We start from the raw sequence: 18993 nt of genomic DNA on the forward strand, positions 1-18993 counted from the left end.
TGGGCGTGCAGGCAACAGCTGCTATAAGTTGAAAAATCCATCGCCGAGGCAGGGTTGCCTCCCCTCTACAACCTTCGTTCCGGCACTCGCGTGATACATTGGAGCGCTCTGTAAGCTAGTAGAAGTGAGTCCATCCAAGCACTTGGACTCACCTATACCCATGTTGGGTAGGTAGCAGAGCAAAATTGTCCAATGCCACTCATCGATATTGGTGGCATATTCAGCAGGGTATACTCAGAAGACCATGCATGCTTCTGACGGCGAGCACATGAATTCTTATCCTTGTAGGACGCTATGCTATGTATGTAAAGAATATTCATCAGCGTACCAAGATGGGCAGAAGTCAACGTACAAGACTATCGTCACATCGCAATTACGTTTACCAAAGGCTTCCTAAGTAAGCATGAAGTCCACGCGTAACACCCTAACCAACGAGATCATATTAGCTCCTTAAGGACGTCGCACTCGATCTCCAAGCAGCACGCAGCTCAGTAACGGCATCGATGAGAAAAACGTCAACGGATAACTGGTCTTTCCCTAGTCAACACTGCAAACACGCGAAATACCCGAGTGACAGGCTGTAAGCCACTAGGACAACATGGACGGACGTCCGCGCCCTCATAGATACATCACATACCATCACTGAAATCACAAGTCACCGATAAGCAAAGGTTTGCAGTCAATGGGAGAATTTGTTTGCAATTGTTTGTATTGTTTCTTCCGAGACCTCAAAAAGGGTGATAGAGGCAGAGACCGGCTGGACTCGGCCACCAGCGCAAACAAGGTTGGCTGCGTGCCCGCCCCGTCCAGGTTGTTTCCCACTTCCCTCTTTGCCCCCCCTCTCTGGGTCTCCAAACCATCAACCAATACGGTGACGGCAACTCTAAATACACGCAACGCCGATCCATGAAGGCGTTCGGCCGACTTGCTGCGCCCTCTCGTCTCTTTTCCCCCATCTCAGGTGTAAGATAGTCATACCCCCGGATGGAGACCCGAGTACGCGGGGCGAAAAGCATGTGGCCGTCACATCAGGGTATAAGCCTTCAGAGGGGTATGCCGCTAAAACTCCGTAGAAACTGGAGTGTCGAAAAGTTAAGAGCCCGATTGTATCGCTTTCCCGTAAAAACAACCCTTATTCATATGCGATCGATATGGGTGGGAGTTTGGCAAAGCCAAACCCGAGTCTTTGAGTATCCGTCCAACGCCACGCTGTAAATGCAAAACACAGTCCAAGCCAATCCCGGCTGGGCTCCAAAACCGGTGAAGCGTTCTAATGCGGATGAAAGTGATAATGGGTGACGCATGGTGCAGTCCATTAGTGGGTATTGGTGTATGTCGAAGGGGTGTTTGAGTTTTTAGTGATTTTCCATGTCTGGTGTCGTCGGGCGGTTGGTGAGAATCGCCACCGGCGTGTGAGTAAGTCTATGATTCTTTTGTTTCGCGCTTCATTAAGGCCGTGAGTCGTAATCCGCTAGGTGCGAGGATACCCCTGTGCTTTCTTTGTCGTCTCCAATGCACAGTGTACATTTAGAATGTGCTCCAGTTCCAGTCGCGAGGAACACTGGCGGCTACCTCGGGGCCCTTGGTAGGGGGAAGCATGCCAGGCATCATCGGGGCAACGGGGCTCGCGACGATGGGGCTCGACGGGGTGCCAGAGGAGTCGGAGCTCTGGTCGCTACCGCTGCGGCTGCCGTTACGGCTCTTCCATACCTTAAATTCGGTGAAGCAGTGGAAACAGGCGCGAGCGAGGGCTCCTCGGGGGTTGTAGTTGCAGTCCTCATCCAGAGGGATGACTTCGCCAGAGTGGGCACCGCAGAAGATGTTGCCACAGCGGCGGCAGTGATGGCGGCGGTTCAGGGCGTTGAACTTGCGCTTGCAAGTCGGGTCGTCGCACATGATGGACTCGGAGTCGGGCTATTGGGGTTTTGTTAGTTCGATGCTACAAGACGGATGGGCGGACTTTTTCAGAAGAGTTGACATACCTTCCAGTGCTTGCGAGTGGGCTCGCCAGCGACGTCGGGAAAGAGCTCCGGGTCCAGCTCGAGGTCAATAACCTTGCCACTGTCACCGGTAGAGCGGCGCGACAGCTTGGCTCCGAGAACGCTGAAGCCGGGGAGGCTGATGAAGCTGCTGTTGGCGCGGCGCAAGCAGAGAAGATCCTCGCCGTCGAGGTCCTCGACCTTGGGAGCGCGCGGCTTCTTGGAGTGGTGCTGATTCGGGCGGAGGACGGCGGGCACGTAAACGGGGCGAACCGACTCGGTGAGGCACGACTTGGGCGAGGTGGGAGAACCCTCGTGAGGAGTGCTCAAGGGCGATGTGCGGTTGCGGAAGGGCTGCGGTTGCGGTACGGTCTGGAAGGACTGAGATCGGGTGTGTGTGAAGTGAGGGCGGTCCTGGGGGTAGAAGGAGGGGCCGCGCTGCTCGGCGAGGGTAGGCATTATGAGGTCGGTTGCCATTGTGTCGAAGTCGAGGTGAGGTTGGTTTGTAGGAATTGTTGGTGTAAGTGAAGCTTGGCGGTGAAGGATGCAGGGCGTCCTAGGTGTCCAAGGCGCTCGATTGCTGGAATTCGAAAGGGCGCGTGGTTGATTTCTCGTGAGAATCGACGATGGGAAGCAACGGATATTTGTTGCGGCGGAGTGTTTGGTGATTAGAAAAAGTGAACGAGACGTGGTTGTGGCGTCGCGTTATTCGGGAATGCTTCGTATTAAATCTGGTGTAAACCGTGGATCAAAGCGGTGCCGAAGAGAATCGTAGAGGTATTGGGTATAGTTGTGGTTGTATTGGGTGGTGGTTGTTGGTGTAGAGATAAGGATGCGCTGTGCCACCAAACGAGATCGTACTTTTGGGGTTTGCTTGTGAATGTGAGGTGTAAGTGAGGTGTAGATGACCTGATCGGGAGTGGTGAGGGAGGAGGCAATCGCAGCAAGATAAAGATGCGTGCGTTGCGATGGAGGGGAGCGGATTGGTGAAGTAGTTTGGGCGGGATGCTTGGGGTCTAAATGGATGGGACGAGACTCGGGGGTGCGGAATGGGGGAAGGGGGGGCGTGAGGATGAGGACCAGCAGCCTTGAGGGCGATTCAGTCGGATGGAGGGGGGTGCGCTGTAGGAGAGTACGTACACTACCTTATGGGCGGTGGGTGGAAAGGGAAGGGGGGAGGGGGGGGACGCGGGAGCGGGTTCCCTATTAGATTTATTCCTGCGGCAATTGGCGGAGGGAGTTGCCCGCCCTCTTCCTCTCCTCCAGTGCCAGACCATACGCAGTGCGCAGTAGACCATGGTATCCGTACAGACTGGAAAGAGAGCGAGGAATGGGGAGGGGGGCGTGTCTCTCATTCACCCTCTCGCTCACTCGCTGTCTTCTTTCGCTCTCTCTCATTCTCGTCGTCTCTCTCGCCTCTATGCGTACCTATCTGCTCCAAGAGACGTGTGGTGGGCGTGAGACTTGAAAGCCGTAGTAAACAAGACACACACCCTCTGCCTCTGCCTCTGCCTCTCTCTGTCTTCTCTCGGCATGGCATTCCTTTTCTCTGTGCATAGGTATACCGGTACCATACTCCGTACTCTCTCCTCCAAACGTGGTCCATCGTCACTTTCTTCTGCCCACAACGCTTTGCCTCGCCTTTTCTCTGGTTTCGCTACCAACTTACATACATCCACCCGTTACCAAGTTTAAAGTTTTCTTCAACTCCAACACATACATACAACCTTCAAGCCAAAACAATATCGCGACCAAAACAGCATACTATAAACCTGTATGGTCACTGCCATCCTCGTAGGAAATCCCAAAAAAAGCCAGAGCAGCTCTGGCCACCCACACACCACCACTTGGTTAGTAGTCAGTCAAGGGAGCGCGGTACGGCAACCCTGGGACCGCGGAAACGTGAGGCGCAAAGGCGGCGGCCACGATCATCGCAGCGGCGGCGGCGACGGCGGCGACCGCCCTTTCGCGCTGCAAGGAATCCCCGTCCTCACTTCACCCTCTCTCTCTCTCTCTCTCTCTCTCTCTCTCTCTCTCTCACTCTTCAGACCCCCCCCTTCCCCAATTCCGCGCCGTGATCCACCTCCCCCGGAAGGCCCTTCCCAAGAAAAGACCGCTACAAAAGCCAGAGCCACAGCCAAAAAGAGGCCCAGAGCCAGAGTAGGCCAAGCGTCTCCTAGCCTGGAAGCGGCTTAGCCACCGTCCTGGTCCTGTCGCCGGGTGGGCAGCGGTCTTCTACCCGGGTTGTGGTTGGCTGTAGAGAGGTCCGAACCCTTGTCCAACTCAGGACGATACCCCGGGGGCCACCAAGTCCTTGTCTCGTCCCAACTGCCACCGCAGAACGGATAGCCTCCCGTGTCTTTGGCTCTCTGGCTCTGGCTATGGCTCTGGCTCTGGTCCTGGAAGAATGTGTTTCCACAGTGGCTCGAAACTCCCTCCTCCGAAAGTGCCCTCCAAGCCTCCCGCGGGTTCCTGTCCTTTCCTCCCCTAGCCTCCAATTCTCCTCCTGCTCCTCGAGGCTCGCCCTCTTTCTTCGCTCCATTTTCAGCACGGCCCCCGGCATTGTCTCTGCTGCTCGCTTCATCTTCCGTGCGCTGCTCCGGCTCATTGTTCCCTTCGTCTCGTCTCGTCCGTGACCATCAATCACCCATGGACCATACCCAGTTGAGAAGCAAGGTCCGACGCTGCTTCAGCTCTGCTTACAGTCTTCCAGAAGCCAAAAGGACCCTGAAATTGAAGCAGCTATTCTGTACGTAAGGCGAATGTCCTGGCCCACGCCGCTAGCCCGCGCTGCCCACGTCGTTGAATGAAGATCGCTGGGAACCTCCTTGACCTACGGGGCTGCTCGCGTGCCTTCAACTCAGTCTCCTTCTTCTTGCCGCAGTCAAGCCGCCGCTAACACCCCCGGGATACCGAACCTATCCTTACAAACGGCCTCTGTACCTTCCTCTAAGGTTTAGTTCATAGGGACTCTTGGCTCTTTTGCAGAGCTTCTAGACGGCCAAGCTCGTGTCATTCGAGATCACGGGCTTACAACTGCCCCAGTTTCCTAAGTAAGTGACTAGGTTACCCAGTCTCAAGGGTCTCGAAGGCGAGCAGGCGAGCAGAAAAAAAAAAATATAAACACGGAATAGAAAAAAAAAAGCAATAATGCTTCTGTAGCGCCTGTAGCCTGTAAATTAGCGGTGGGCGAGAAAGCTGTCGGGGTGAACCTTTGAGACACCATGGCCCTCCAAAAACCCACTTGACGTCGCGCTCCCGCCTCGTCACTTTATTGCTTGGCTGGTACGAAGTTACGAACTGCTCCAGTTCTCCAGCCATTTTTGACACTCCGGAGAAAGACCGCAATATCGCCTTGGCCCTCTCTCTCTCTCTCTCTCTTTCTCTCTGGACGATGGCCGTTTTTGGCGTCCGCTTGCAAATGCCGATAGCTAGAGCCTAGGTGACGACGGCGACAACCTACACGAAGGGTGGGCAAGTTAAATTTTCTCAACGTAATAGCGGCTCTTGGGTTGGTCCGAGAAGGTTCATGTTTATTGACGCTTCACGATGCGGCTCCTCTTCCACGCTGCGGTTGCTGCATCGTCACCGCCGTGGCCCGAAATACACATTGACAGGGGCCGTCGGACAGAGACCGATCTGGACTCTGGTGTGCCTTTGTTTTTTTGCCGGCTGCCGCTCGTATCGCTCCCACGCTCGCATCGACTAAGGCGGGCTCGTCAACGCATATCGGGATTCGGGGATCCTTCGTCCACTTCTTCCATGGATGGAGCGGCTCGCCCAGCGCAAAGCAGGGGGGAATGAGCCGAGAAACCACAGGGGCATGGAACTCTTGATCTTGTGATTGCTTGTACGGAATACGTACGCAAAATATCGAACTGCCATATCTGTTTCTGAGTAGGTATAGTGCTGTCCGGAGATGTCCTTGCGGCTGCTAACATTTAGCAATTTGCTTTTGTCTGGTCGCTTTGTTGTGATGGGTGGGTTGATGCTGGTTGTACTGTTGAGCATATTTCCATCCTGGGATGCTGCCTTCTTTGGCGGCGATCCGCCTCCTCCCCTCCCCTCTCCTCCCAATGCGTGGATGCGTGGATGCGTGCGCGCATCCATCCGTCCAGGACTCCAGACGTCCATCCTGCAGGATACCTTATGCGTGTGCACCGCGATAGGCGGGACCTAATCGTCCTGTGCGACGTCGGAACACCTGGTCTGAGTGCCCCTCTTGGTGATGACAGACAGGTCAGATTTGCTGCATGTTAGTCGGCCGTGGCCCAGAAACCAGACCCAGGCCCAGCAACAGGAGTTGCATTTCGACTACTCTCGACTCTTGGGATTGTCTCGAACTCGAACCTGATGCGGCATGCAAACGCTATCCCTGCTGCTTGAGTTGCTTGGTTGTCCAATGAAACAGCTCACGAGGCACGAACTTGGCCTGGGCCACAGGGACGAGTATTGCTAGACCGCTGCGAAGCGTACCGCCTGGAGTTGCTCTTGTTCTTCTTCTAGCAGATGTCGGGAGAAACTCTGAAGTCTGAACCACAGGAAAAGGCGCCAAAACCCACCGCTCATCTGCTCAATTGCTGCATTCGGCCATCTGGCCGGGGTCTCTCTGTTTCTCTCGCCCTCTCCACATTGTGGGGATTCATCCTCCACTGGCACTGGTCAACTGGACCAGACGAACGCTGTTCATTTCCAATCGCCGTGACTCGCTGCCCCTTCTCCGATCTCCAGCCTCCCCAGTCGAGGCTTATTGCTTGTTGTTCGCCTGGTTGGCACGGTCGACAGTGTCCGTCATTCAAACAGTGGGTTATAGCTTGTGGGTGAAGGTGGCTTCGTTCCAGCCTCCAGACACCACTTCTGAAATTACTATGCTTCAGCCTCCGTGATGATTGATGCGCCGTCCACATTGCCGGGCGGAAGACGACGTGTCGTCTAGTCATCTAGGAGCTGCGGCAACCACAGCAAGCGTCCTGTCAGTTGCCAACGGGGTTGCTGCGGGGTGTGTGGCACAACGTCGGTGTGCTATTTGCGGAGGTGATCAACCACATGGGAGAGTCTGACAGCCCGTCGCGTTTGTGGTGTCACTGCAATCCGCCGCCAGCTTTGTGGCTACCGACTGTCGTCCAACGCTTGCAAGGTGACAGGACGGGAGGCCGTTGAGACCTGAGTGACATGCCAAACTCGTCTGTAAGTGGCAAGTCGCAAGCGGCTACATCTTGATGACGAACCCTCTAATGTTCTGCTCTAGCTTCTGCTCAGTCGTTGATTTCGACGGGCTCTGCCAGTGAGCGCTGCTTCTTCCGGGGCCACAAATCAATTAATCTCCAACCCAATACGTCAGGTTCGCTATGGTTCGGATTTCCAGTGGCCCATCAGGCCGATCTGGCGTGTCGGCCGAGTGAGACAGGGACGGGAGTTTGTCTCATTGGCCCTCCGTTGTTTCGTGGCCTGAACTCACTCCTCCGACGCTCGCAAAGACTCCGAGATGTACTCCGTACTCTGTAATAACTCGCAGTGCTTGCTGTAAGGGTCCGTGGGGAAGTTGTCTCCAAATCCGAGTCATTTCAACCACTGAATATGACGCAGGCAGTGCAACCTCCGATTCTCGTTGATTTCGGCCAATGTCCATCAATTCCTGGACGAGTAAAACCCCATCCAGCCACAGATGAAAGATCTGCTCTGAAAACTTGACAACTGAGAGAAATCGACAGAGGTCGACGTCGACAACCCCACCGCACCTCATGTCTGCGAGGAAGCCCCGGAACTTCAGCAGCGAGATGCCACACTCTAATGGAGATTGGGGGGTCAATGGGCCCAGCATCTGTATCTGGATCCGTGCAGCGTACGGATACCCAAAGCAACGCGAAGCGAAGCTTTCTTTGAAGCAGAGGCCAGATGGGCGACTGGGCCGAATTGAGAACATTGTGCAGGAAGAGGATCCAGAAACTTCAGCAAGAGAACTGGTCGGGTGGAGCTCTTCCACTCCCAATCCCACGATGCTCTGCTCCAGAACACATCCAGAAGCCTGGAGACTGTGGCCGTTACGGAACCGCTTTGGCTTGGCATTTGCAAATAGGTTGCTCAGAGGGCCCGCCCAAGACGGCGCTTCAACGTTTGCGGTCCAATTTCTGTGGTGCTGAGAGATATTCCAATCAAGACAACAGGCTGAAGGGCCTGCCGCCTCGCCCGAGTTGTGGATAGAACCGCGGTATTCTGTGTAAGTGTGGCGGGGATCCCAGCAGGCAAAACCGTTGCGCAGCATTGACAATGGGGGAAGCCAATGCAGCTGCAGTTCCAGCTCCAGCTGGCGCTGGCCACCCCTCTTCCCCCTTCTTCTTTGCCACAGCCTCGCGACGCCAGTCTGTTCGTTCGCTGTCGCCGAGCGCTAGGACACAGGAGACGTGAAGAGTCCCCGGAATCTGGCCGACTCCACAGCCTCTCCCTCTCCCGTCCGCCCACTGCACTTCGGTGGTTTTTTTGGCTGTTGGCTTCGGGCGTGTTCCTCTTCTGACAGCAGCGTCCGGCCGAGGCTCAATGCCGGCACCGACGAACCGACCTTGCCTTTGACGGGGAGGCGAAACGCTCTTAGACGAGACCGCGGTTGCATTGCTGACGGAGCGGAGGATATGAGACGCGAGCAACAAAGACCAGAATGCGCTCTCTGTCAAACCTGCGCCACTTGTTTCCGTGGCACCACGAGGGCAACGACGACGACGACGATGGCCGTGACGACGACGCCGCCGCCGCCTCCCAACGGCAGAAAAGAGAGACACCGACATTTCAGTTGCTGAGTACTTGTTTATCCCTGTAAGATGATAGGTTGACTGAGTCGGTCCACTGCCAACTCTGTCCTGTTCGCGGCCGGCAACATCAAGATTCGATAGGCTTTTTGCAGGTAATGGTGGGTACTCTAGCTGCAAAGTAAGCGATAGGCTTGGAATGTTGGGGTACCTATTCGTACGCAGTAGATACAGATTCAAGAAGGGAAAAAAAAAAAAAGGAATTCTCCATGAGACTTGTCGCTGCCCGGTGGCTGTCCGTCACCCCTTTGCCCAATGGCACGGTCGGTGGCCGGGACAAGATAGTCCAGGATCCCAGGGCAGCCGTTTCGCCGCCATCAGAGATGATCCCTACAGATCAATGGCTCGCGTGTGAGCGACGTGGTCTTCCCCGGATTGAGGTTCAAATGAGACATGTCGTCGTTAAACGAGCCTCATCTCTCTCCAGAGGGTCCTTTTGAAAAAGCAGGGGGCTTGATCAACCAGAGATATGTCGAGCAGGAAGTTCCAAGGGCATCGTTGGTTTCATCGATAACAGAATCAGGTGAGACTATCCGAGGGGACGGAACCGGCTATGGGCGTTGTGGATTGTCGGTGAGTTTTGGATTGGGGTCGCGTCGGCAATGATCCTCACGCCCCGGAGGGCGGGCAGCCAAGCAGTCGACGGCAATCGTAAGATGTGAATTATGAGGCCTTTCTCCCCGTCTAGGGGGGGCATTTCACGGAGGCAGAGCGAAAGAAAGGCCAAGCAAATCTACGAGAAGTCGTTCGAGTCGGGCCACAAAGAGACAAGGTAACAAAGTTAACACGCAGAGAGAGTTGAACCGTTTCGCTGGGAGGCTGACTGAGCCTGTGGTGGTTAGGCTGCGGTACGTACCGAGTCTTGCAAGGAGGAGGGCAGGAGCGAATCGAGATAACGGATCCACTCTTTTGCGAGAAGAAGCACAGACGCGCTTTTCCCAAAATGGCATCCTTGCTGCATGCCATGCTTCGATATCCCTGCCATTAATCAATCGATGCAGGGTCTTCATTGCTCATTGACTGTCGTGTTTGCGCCGTTATCGCCAGTCTCTGATTGGTTGCTTACTCAATTCGTGGTGACGCACTCTTGCCTCAGGCCACAACGTAGGGGTGTAAGGCCACCAACAGACCTCGGGGCGTGCAGGGAACAAGCTCCGATTCCGGGTCCATCACCTCCTACACGTCCTCCACGTCCGCTGTCGAAGCGCGTTCGCGGGCTGGCAAACGCCTGGCAAGCGAACAGGCAGCTGGCGCATGCAGGGCGTTCGACATGTGACGTCGACTCTGCCGGCATCCCTCGTCGGCGCAGTCGGTGACGGCTCGCTCACCGCCTAGTGACATTCCAACACTTTACAACGAATCGTTTCTCACACAGTAGGTGCAGACGCAGCAACAGCTGTTATCACCGTACTACTTTGCTTTTTTTCATGCCACCTTATCCCGGCCGGGGGTTCGATGCCGCTCAAAAAAGTGTTTGAAGGTTGCTATCTATTGCTTTCCGGCATGGCGGAGGTTCATCCGTCAATAATCTGAACCTCCAACCCGGTTCCCCGAATAGGGCAATTGAGAGACAGGAGAGAGGGAGATTGCTGGACAACGAACGGGACGACAGTAACCTGAAGTTCTGATCCGGATAACACGCCCCCCTCGACCCGATACCTCAATCCGACACCGATGCCAGCGATGACAACCCACCACCACCACCATTAAGGCCAAGAGGAAGTCAACGACCGTTCCATGTCAAGGTGCGTCGTGATGGTGTTGTCGCCGCCGTCGTCGATCCGTGCAACAACCCTTTCCCTCGCCTAAACTGCGCCGCCCGGTCGATCTGCTGCCCCAACCATTCTTCCCCCAGACTCTGATGTAAGGGCGAGAGGCCTTGCGTTCCTAAACGCTTCCCAACTTCCGCGACGTTCAAGGGGGATTTTCATGATCGTCCGCACGGGAAGGGAAGGAATGTGCGTGAGACGGAAGCGCCAGCTCCATGCTAGGCTAGCAAACTGTTTCCCCGCGGAGACGCAACCCAGTCACCACTACCCGAATTCCCAATGTGAACTGAGACTCAACCCTCCAAAAAGGCTGTCCGACATGAACCCTGCCACCGGCATGATGCCCGGCTGGCCCGCGCTATCGTTCCCGACGCCGGTCGCACCGGCCGAGAAGTTAGAGGGAGCCTCGCCCCCTTTTCCATATTGAACATCTCTTCTTCTTTCTATCAGACGCTTCCTTCCTTCCTTCCGGGCCCCGGGCCCCGGGCCCCGGGGGGAGGGTGCGCAAATCCTCGAGAAGAAAACGCCAAATGACGTACCGGAGGGTTGCTCTTCTTCCGCTCTAGGAAGGCTGACACGGGATCGCTTTGGGGTACATCGAGATTCCGACACAATGGCCCAGTGTGGTTCCCACGCCCTCCCCATCACTTCTTTGACTCCAAAGAGACTCCAACTCTCTCCCTGGCTTTTCAGCCTGTCTCACTGACTCAACATGCTGGACAATTGACGACAAGAAAGAGATAAGGGGAACAAGGAAGCAAAATCCCGCGATTGTCGGTTCCTGTGGTGGTGGTTTGGCTTTCGCAAACATGACGTCGGTGCTAAACACCAAACCCCAGGCGCGGTCCTCGACGATCAGGATAACCCCCGTACGGAAAACATTGCCAGGAATCCCTAAGCCTTTGATATTGATGCCCGAGGGAAAACAACAGTTACGTATGCCAGAAATCTTGGAGAGAACTGACGCACAGAAGGTGTTTTGGCCCATTTGATTGTCAGTCTCAAGCTTTGTCTAGGTCGTTATCAGAAAGTGTGAGAGTAAAGAGGGAGCCCTGACAAGCTGACGCTCGACAATTGTTATTGATTGGCTCTGCATCCTCAAAGCATTGTTTCCCGATTGCCTGAGCGCGAAAAAGTGACAGGTAGGATTCTCTCATGGGAATTGACCAAACCTTGATAACGGAAGTTCCGTCCGCTGCTGTGCTGCATAGAATTAAGGTTCATCTAATGGCCTCGTGTTTCTCCATGTGTGGTGTGCACGGCCGGAATTAGTCTAGAATGTCTGACCCTGAAATGAGCAAGTCCGCCCAAAATGCTAATTGCTAAGACTGCCGGGAGTTTGGTAGAATCATACCCATGGAAACTGCGAGTTTCTCTTATTGCACCCACAGGTTTGATCTCCTGCACAAGGCAACCTATATGCGCTGCCTACTTAATCAGCCCAAGTGAAATCGCAAGGCTTTGATTTCAGATGGGACACGAGTAGTAGTCCGGCTTGTTGATCAAGACGAACTTCCGTCTGTCAGGGCCCAGACAACAAGATCAGGATTACGCTCCGCGGTGAACGTCGCATGTACACGCCTTACAATATTAGAAGTTACTCTCCAATAGATGCCCCATTGTCTCTAGACGGCGGCTTCTACTCACTTATTCTGTTGTAATTACTCATGAGAAGGAGACGGATGAGGTCTTATGATTGAACACGGCGATATTGATATACGAGTCCACAATGAATCCCGAAAAGTCGATATTCAGAGCGAAGCTGTTCTGGCCACTGCTCGCAACCAGATCAAATGCAGACGCCGTGGCGTTACTGCTGGTTGGGAGGTACCGATGCTGTGCCGCCGAGCACGATATCTTGATATACCTCCATTTAAGCCTCGGCATGCAAGCGCGTAATGCCTCTGCTTGTCCACTTTGCGAAGACGACTGTTCCGTTTGCTTCCTAGATTAGTGGAGGTCTCCAGCCAGCTTCAAGGAGCGTTGGGAAGTCAGCATCGTTAGCATAGAGACTGAGAAACGAAAGAATATATTGCTGAAGGAGTAGATAAGATCGGTCATCTCTTGTCCGGCATTGTGAAGACTGAGTACTCCTGAGGGATGTGTTAATGGGAGGAGAGTAGTCGTCATTGCAGTATCTATAAGGGAATCGCATCATGCAATCCTGTGTGTCGAGACTATAGCAAAGCTCAGCCGTCGTGACACCACGCTCCGGTCTGCTGAAGAGTTGAAATACACTGACCAAGGGCGAGTAAAGTCGGCGTCAACTTCAGTTAGTTTCTCTGGGTATGGAAGGAAAGCAAAGAGCCGTCCAAGTCTCGGTCGAAATTGGTCTGAGGATAGGCAAACATTTTAATAGCTTACACTGATACGAAAGTCTGTTACTTGTCTAAAGGGAAAGAGCATAAGTTTCGTTTGAATGCATTTATCAAGTTACTCTTGATTGATGTATTGGTTAGGAGTTGATCAAGTCTGAGGTGGACTGCTAATGTCAGATACTTCTGTTTAACATCTTTCCAGGATATCGATTCTCCCTGTAAGGAACTTGATCAATCTGAATTTGTCTTGAATTCTCCTCATCAACCCCTCATCACCACCCTTTTCTGTGTCAAGCTGAACATTTTAACTAAGAAAAGCTACTACTCTTCCATTGTCCTGCTACTATTCCACAACTCCCGGAAAACGCCCCCTTCTTGATCCTTCAGCACCCGCGGTGCCCCTTTCTCAACCACACTGCCTTTATCCATGACCACGACCGTATCACAGTCCAACACCATATCCAGGCGATGAGACACCATGATAATCGTATACCCCTCAAACTCCCTTCGAATGATATCCTGCATAACAAGATCCGTAGCCCGATCAACACTCGAAGAAACTTCATCAAGAAGAAGGATCCCCCCATCAGTACCACCACGGCTCTTCACCCGCCTCCGCAAGACCGCACGAGCCAGACAGAACAGCTGCTTCTGCCCCTGGCTGAAAGACTCGGCGGTGAGATCGGCACCTATACCGCCTCGCTCTTGTACCCCCGCGAGCAGTCCAACTTGCTCCAAGCCCTCGAGACACTCAACCTCGGTCGCCGCGTCAAACGGATCTAGGTTTTCTCTCACTGTCGACCCGTTAGGGAGGAAGATTGCGTCCTGAGAGACGGCTATGATACGGCGCCGCAGAGTGTCTCGGTCGACCTTGTCGAGCGGCACCGAGTCCACCACGATACCACCCGCACCTCCGGGCAAGGTCTCGATAAGACGAAGTAACAGGAGAATGAGCGATGATTTCCCGCTCCCTGTTCTTCCACATATAGCTACCCTCTCGCCGGGACTGATTGAGAGATGCAGATCTCGAATGGCTAGATCCGCAGGCGGCTTCTCCTCGCCGGCTGAGCTCGGCTGATCCCTGGAGGCTCCGTAAGACGCCGAGACTCCTTTGATCTCGATTGCTCCCTTCTCAGGCCAGCTTTCCTTTGGAATGATGTCTTCGTTGGGCCCAGTCTCTGGGGTCACCGTGTCGCTAAACGTCTTTAGGCGCGCCACTGCTCCTATACTTGTTTCCAGCATGGTGTATGACTGAACGATTGTAGTCAGGGTATCACCAAAAGACATGAGAGTTACTAGTGATGCTCCGGTAAATCCAGAGCTGGCCCGCAGTTGCGTCGCCAGCGTCACTACAATGGTCGCGAGGGCTGCCACGAGTAACTTGAGTGCCAGCTGTAGCCACCGCTGGATGATTGCGAGCTGGTATGCTGGCCTCTGGCTGGTGTCGAGAAGGTCGTTGTTGACTGTGATATCCGCAGAGATGAAACCCAGAGCTCTCAGCGTCGCCAAACCTTTGAGAGTGTCAATGAAGTGGGAGCTGTGGACGAGATCAGTCAGTTCAGCCCCGGATGTTTTGGGACAGTAGTCACCAGCAGACTCACTAAAGAGGACTCTTTGCTTCGAGCTCCAGAATACGTAACTGCCTCGAAGTACGAAGGTAAAACATTTGCACAAAGTACAGAATAGCCACAAGAAAGGGGTAACTAAGCGCCAACCAAGGCGACGAGACAGCAATAACGACGGCCATACCCACAGCGGCAAAAAGCAATACGGAAAAGTTGATCAGTGCCATCGGTAGCTCACTGTCGATCAAAGCGAGATCTTGAGCAAATAGATTCGTCCCCGTCCCCGTGTCAGTCGTCGCAAAGAACCTCAACGGCGCGCCGACGAGCGTCCGCAGGGCCCGCTGGTGCAAACTCGATCCGGACTGCGAAATCATGGTCCGCGTGTTGATAAAGACGACCACCATCAGGGACCCGAGACACATGATTTGTAAAAGAGCGTAGATGCCCATGTAGAACGCACCCGAACGCTTAGGAGACTCGGCAGTGATGTCCTCGGACCAGAATTTCAGCCAGACGGTGGGGAAGTTCATGCAAAAGGCGTAGGCGCAGCACCAGAAAATGAAGACGGCAATGACCCATTTCGCCATGCTGCCAAAGTAGTGCCTGTATACTGCCACATCGCCCAGCTGGCGTGCCTTGTCCGGTTCGTCCACCACGTCGGAGACTTCAGTGACTGTTTGCGCCAAGGGTATTTTCTCAGTCTGGCTTGCTGCCTCATGCTTTCCCTGAGGGATGGTCTCGGCTTCTTGGATCCTGAGGCTTTGGACGTATTTTCCGTTGGTCTGCAAGTCTGCAAATAATCCCTGCTCGACTACAGTACAGTCGGCGCCGAGTGCGATGATATGGTCTGCCAATGGTAAATGACGCACAGAGTGCGTGCACAATACGGCTGTGATGCGCCTCTGACGAACGATGCCTTGGTTGCCAAAGACCAGGTTGAAGACGTGCTCTTCGGTGGTCGCGTCGAGGCCGCTCATGATGTCGTCCAGGATGAGCAAGTCACATTCAAGATACAGGGCGCGAGCGAGAGCGACTCGTTGTCTCTGTCCACCACTCAGGGTGAGCCCGTTGCTGCCGATCTTGGTGCGATCGCCTTTGTGCAGTGTTGCAAAGTCGGCAGATAGCATCGTAGCGTCGATTACTTGACGATACCGTTCAGGGTCCAGTCCGGAGTGTCCAATGATATTGGCCTTGATTGTGCTATTGTAGAGGAATGGAGATTGGTCGCAGTAGCCTACTCTGCGATGGTTGGCACTGAAGATCACTTCACCGGAATGGTATGGGACCTCGCCGAGAAGGCCTTTCAGAAGTGTCGACTTGCCGGAAGCCACAGGCCCTACGATGATAGTCAGGGAGTTGGCAGGTACAAGTACGTCAACGTCATCCAGAACGTACTTCCCCTCTGCCCATCCGAACGAAGCATGCTTCACTGTAATTGATGAAGCCTGAAGGTCAGCGGGCTTCGTATCGCTTTCCAAACTTGACGGACGAGGGGCTTCGGGCGTTTTGCGATAATCTACACGGCTGTCTTTATCTAGGTAGGCCTGGATACGGCCCAAGCAGGCGAATGCCGAAACCAGTTGCGGAATGGTTTGGAACAGGCTCCCCAACGGACCAGCCAAGAGCATGAGATACGCCATGGAAGTGAAGATACGCGTGACGTTGAGAGTCTGAGAAGTCACGGCGAAAGCCATGACGGGGCCAAGCTGAGAGGGCGTGTATGCGATCGTCACGGCCGCGAGGAGCATCAGTCGCCATTTTCCACCTACTCTGAGTTCCTTGAGGCGTAAGCTGTGAATCAGGCTTTCAATCGGCCCCGACATGGCTGAGATCTTGAGTGCCTTCATGCTGGAGATAGCTTTGGCAGTGACACCGACTCGCTGCTGGATAGACTCCATCCACAAGGTCTGACGTTTTCCTGTAAATTTGGCGGTCACCGTGGAGGCTGCCGTACAGACGATGACGACAACAACGGGCGCAACAAAGGCGGCGCCAATTTGTCTTTGCAGCAACCAACACGCCAACGCAACCTCGATCGTGTTGGCCCAGTACTCGTGGATCGGCTGGAAACCATTCTTGACGCGCTCCACGTCAGCGTTCATGAGTGTCAAGGCTGCTGAGTCGTCCGCGGCGGACAGGCTGATGACGGTCGTTTTGCGGTAGACGGCCGAGGCCAAGATACCTCTTGCCATGTGAACGAAGCGCTCTTGGAAGTACCAGTAAACGGAACTGGATGTAGCCATGCCAATATAGGTGAGAAAGGCAGCGCCAATGTACCCGTACCCCTTATTCGGTGACAAAGTGCCCACGGGCTCCTGGAGGTAGTTCAACAAGCTCTCAATCATGAGAGGCTGGCAGAATTTGAAGCCCATCTGACAAAGCCGTGGAACGATGGGCAGTATGAATGGTCCTACGAGCGTTTGTGTAAGACCCCTGAATAGAGCATGCTTGTGACCCTGCGCTTTGGATTTCTCTGAAAGAGGCCCGAATTTGGTGTATATGACCTCGGCTGACATTGCTTCATCGAGCGCATACAAGTCGTCGAGAACAAGAAGCTTGCGGAATCCCCTGAGGAAGAGGTCATTGACCCAGAAGTAGGTCGAAAGACTGATGATACCGCTCGTCGCCTCCGGACTTTGCTGCTTGTCGGAAGCTGATATTCGCCTTTTCGTCCTAGATTCGATGGCGAGTACGACGACTTTGAGAACGACACTCGCGATCGACAAGTGAGCTTGATGGAAACCGTTCGTAGAGTCTGCCGATAGCCATTGGGTTCTCGTGCGAGCAATGTCAAACAAGGCGGTAATCAGGAGGTATATGCCGAGCAGCATTGACGGCCGCGGCGAGCGGGCATGCTCCAAAAATGAGAGAAGAATCATGATTAAAGATGCTACAAAATTCATCGCGTCGGATGCGATCCCCAACGGGAACGACCAGTATGTGCCACGGCCTGTCAGAATGAGATGGCCAAGTTGCAGGCCAGAGTAGGTCACAAGGGCGGACTATTAGAGTATTAGACCTCGTGAAATCACCTTGGCAGTGTCGTTGCTTACAATCTTTAGGCATAGTAGAACAGTCTCATCAACAATCATTCGTTTTTGGAGCAATTGAAACAGTCGCAGCACTGAGCACAGGACTAACACGGCTGCCGGAGTGATTGCCAAAACGGCTTGTTCAAATCCGACAGTGAAGTCAAATTCATCACGGCATCCATGGACGACTGGACCCAGGGACCTGTCGTTGGCACATGAGGAATTCATTGAGAGACTGAAAATGCTGGCGTTGGGAAAAGATCGCCGAAAGCGCAATGGCGCACAGGTGAGACGCGCTGCATGAATCGAAAGGAACCGACTGAATTTTGAAGAAATGTACCTTGGTATTAACAAGGTCCCTTTATCAACAAGTTGCCCCTTGTGCGGCGTAGCATCACCCCGAGCAAGTAAGCATCATCTGTTGGGCTGAATTTCCGGCTCTATTGCTCGACATTTCGGTTCTCCACTTAGAACTGTGCCCCTTTGGCCAAAAATGAAAATAAAAGAGTCCACCTTCTTAGAACAGCAAAACACAAACAAGAACATTGCTTCACTCCTCGCCTTAGCAAGGGCAAGGGAAAATACAGAAATTGCAAGGAATAGGGCAGGGGATGATAAAGCAGAAGCGTCCGGGACAAGGTCCGCGACCATCATCACCGCCGCGAAGGCCCATCTCCATCTGTTCTGTTTGGGGCTGTGGGCGCCGAGGATCTTTTGCGTGGTGAGGCTGATTAGTGAGAGGTTTAAACGTTTACGGCTATTGGACGGAAGAGGACTCTGTGCTCACCCATGGGTTGGTAAGGGGCTGGCTGTTGGGCGTCGCTCAATGTGGAAGGAGAATCTGCACGCCCAGATGGGGCAACTTGGCTAGATTGGTCCATTATGTTGTTGGAAGTTGGTGGAGCTTTCGTTGGCAATTGCGCCAGATGAGTACACTCCTTTGGTTGCGAAAGAGGGAGATGTTAATGTCTCCAGAAGATGAGAAATATGGTCTGGAGTCGAAGATGTTGCTGGGATGAGAAAGGTAAATGGCCATGACGCAGCCGCCTCAGAAAGAGATGGGATGACAGCAATCCAATGGGTGGCTGTGCAGGCGTCACGTGCAGAGCCGATCAGGTGATCCTTATCAAACTACGAATGCTGTCAAAAGCTCTATTCACGCGCCTACGTTCCAGAAATTCGATTAAAAGCTAGCTCTATTGACCTGGAGACGTGAGGAGATAGACAATATCCATGATCGTTGAGTTCTCCTGCCGCTTGGTGGCTGCACGTTGCTTCTGGAGTAAATTCCACATCGGACGAATGAGGCGGCAGCCGCCTCGGAGGTCCGACCCGCTGGTCGGATCCCAGTTCCGGAGCCGAGACCCACTCTCTTGCTCCGTGCCCGGTCCGGCTATCTGCGTCACCACGTTGTCTGCGCCCAATCAGTTCGTTGCTCCCTATCCTACCTTACCTTCACGGAAATGCTTTGTAAGATTAGAGAGACATCAAATTGAATTTTATGTTTCGGTCGCGGTCATAAGTTAACTT

The 18993-nt window shown here is 53.8% G+C and overlaps 4 protein-coding genes across 4 annotated transcripts; all 4 read right to left on the reverse strand.

Moving 5' to 3' along the window:
- Positions 1-1527: 1527 nt before the first annotated feature.
- Positions 1528-2438, reverse strand: BDZ83DRAFT_646239 (FYVE zinc finger protein; the record flags this gene model as incomplete). Its single annotated transcript, XM_060509939.1, has 2 exons — positions 1528-1914; positions 1983-2438. 2 exons carry the CDS (start codon positions 2436-2438, stop codon positions 1528-1530), a joined length of 843 nt encoding a protein of 280 aa, XP_060371327.1.
- Positions 2439-7401: 4963 nt separating this feature from the next.
- BDZ83DRAFT_646240 (uncharacterized protein) lies at positions 7402-8241 on the reverse strand (the record flags this gene model as incomplete). Its single annotated transcript, XM_060509940.1, has 1 exon — positions 7402-8241. One exon carries the CDS (start codon positions 8239-8241, stop codon positions 7402-7404), a length of 840 nt encoding a protein of 279 aa, XP_060371328.1.
- Positions 8242-12421: 4180 nt separating this feature from the next.
- On the reverse strand, positions 12422-17523 carry BDZ83DRAFT_746675 (P-loop containing nucleoside triphosphate hydrolase protein; the record flags this gene model as incomplete). Its single annotated transcript, XM_060513306.1, has 4 exons — positions 12422-12489; positions 13211-14403; positions 14468-17433; positions 17485-17523. The coding sequence occupies 4 exons, from the start codon at positions 17521-17523 to the stop codon at positions 12422-12424; spliced, it is 4266 nt and encodes a 1421-aa protein (XP_060371329.1).
- A 132-nt stretch (positions 17524-17655) lies between these two features.
- Positions 17656-18273, reverse strand: BDZ83DRAFT_598634 (uncharacterized protein). Its single transcript, XM_060506960.1, has 2 exons — positions 18251-18273; positions 17656-18190 (listed from the first exon to the last, which is right to left on the reverse strand). The coding sequence occupies exon 2, from the start codon at positions 18115-18117 to the stop codon at positions 17878-17880; it is 240 nt and encodes a 79-aa protein (XP_060371330.1). The 5' UTR covers positions 18118-18190; positions 18251-18273; the 3' UTR covers positions 17656-17877.
- Between the last annotated feature and the right edge of the window lie 720 nt (positions 18274-18993).

This window comes from Colletotrichum acutatum (genome assembly GCF_030867785.1).
Source record: "Colletotrichum acutatum strain CBS 112980 chromosome Unknown BDZ83scaffold_3, whole genome shotgun sequence".
NCBI lineage: Eukaryota > Fungi > Ascomycota > Sordariomycetes > Glomerellales > Glomerellaceae > Colletotrichum > Colletotrichum acutatum.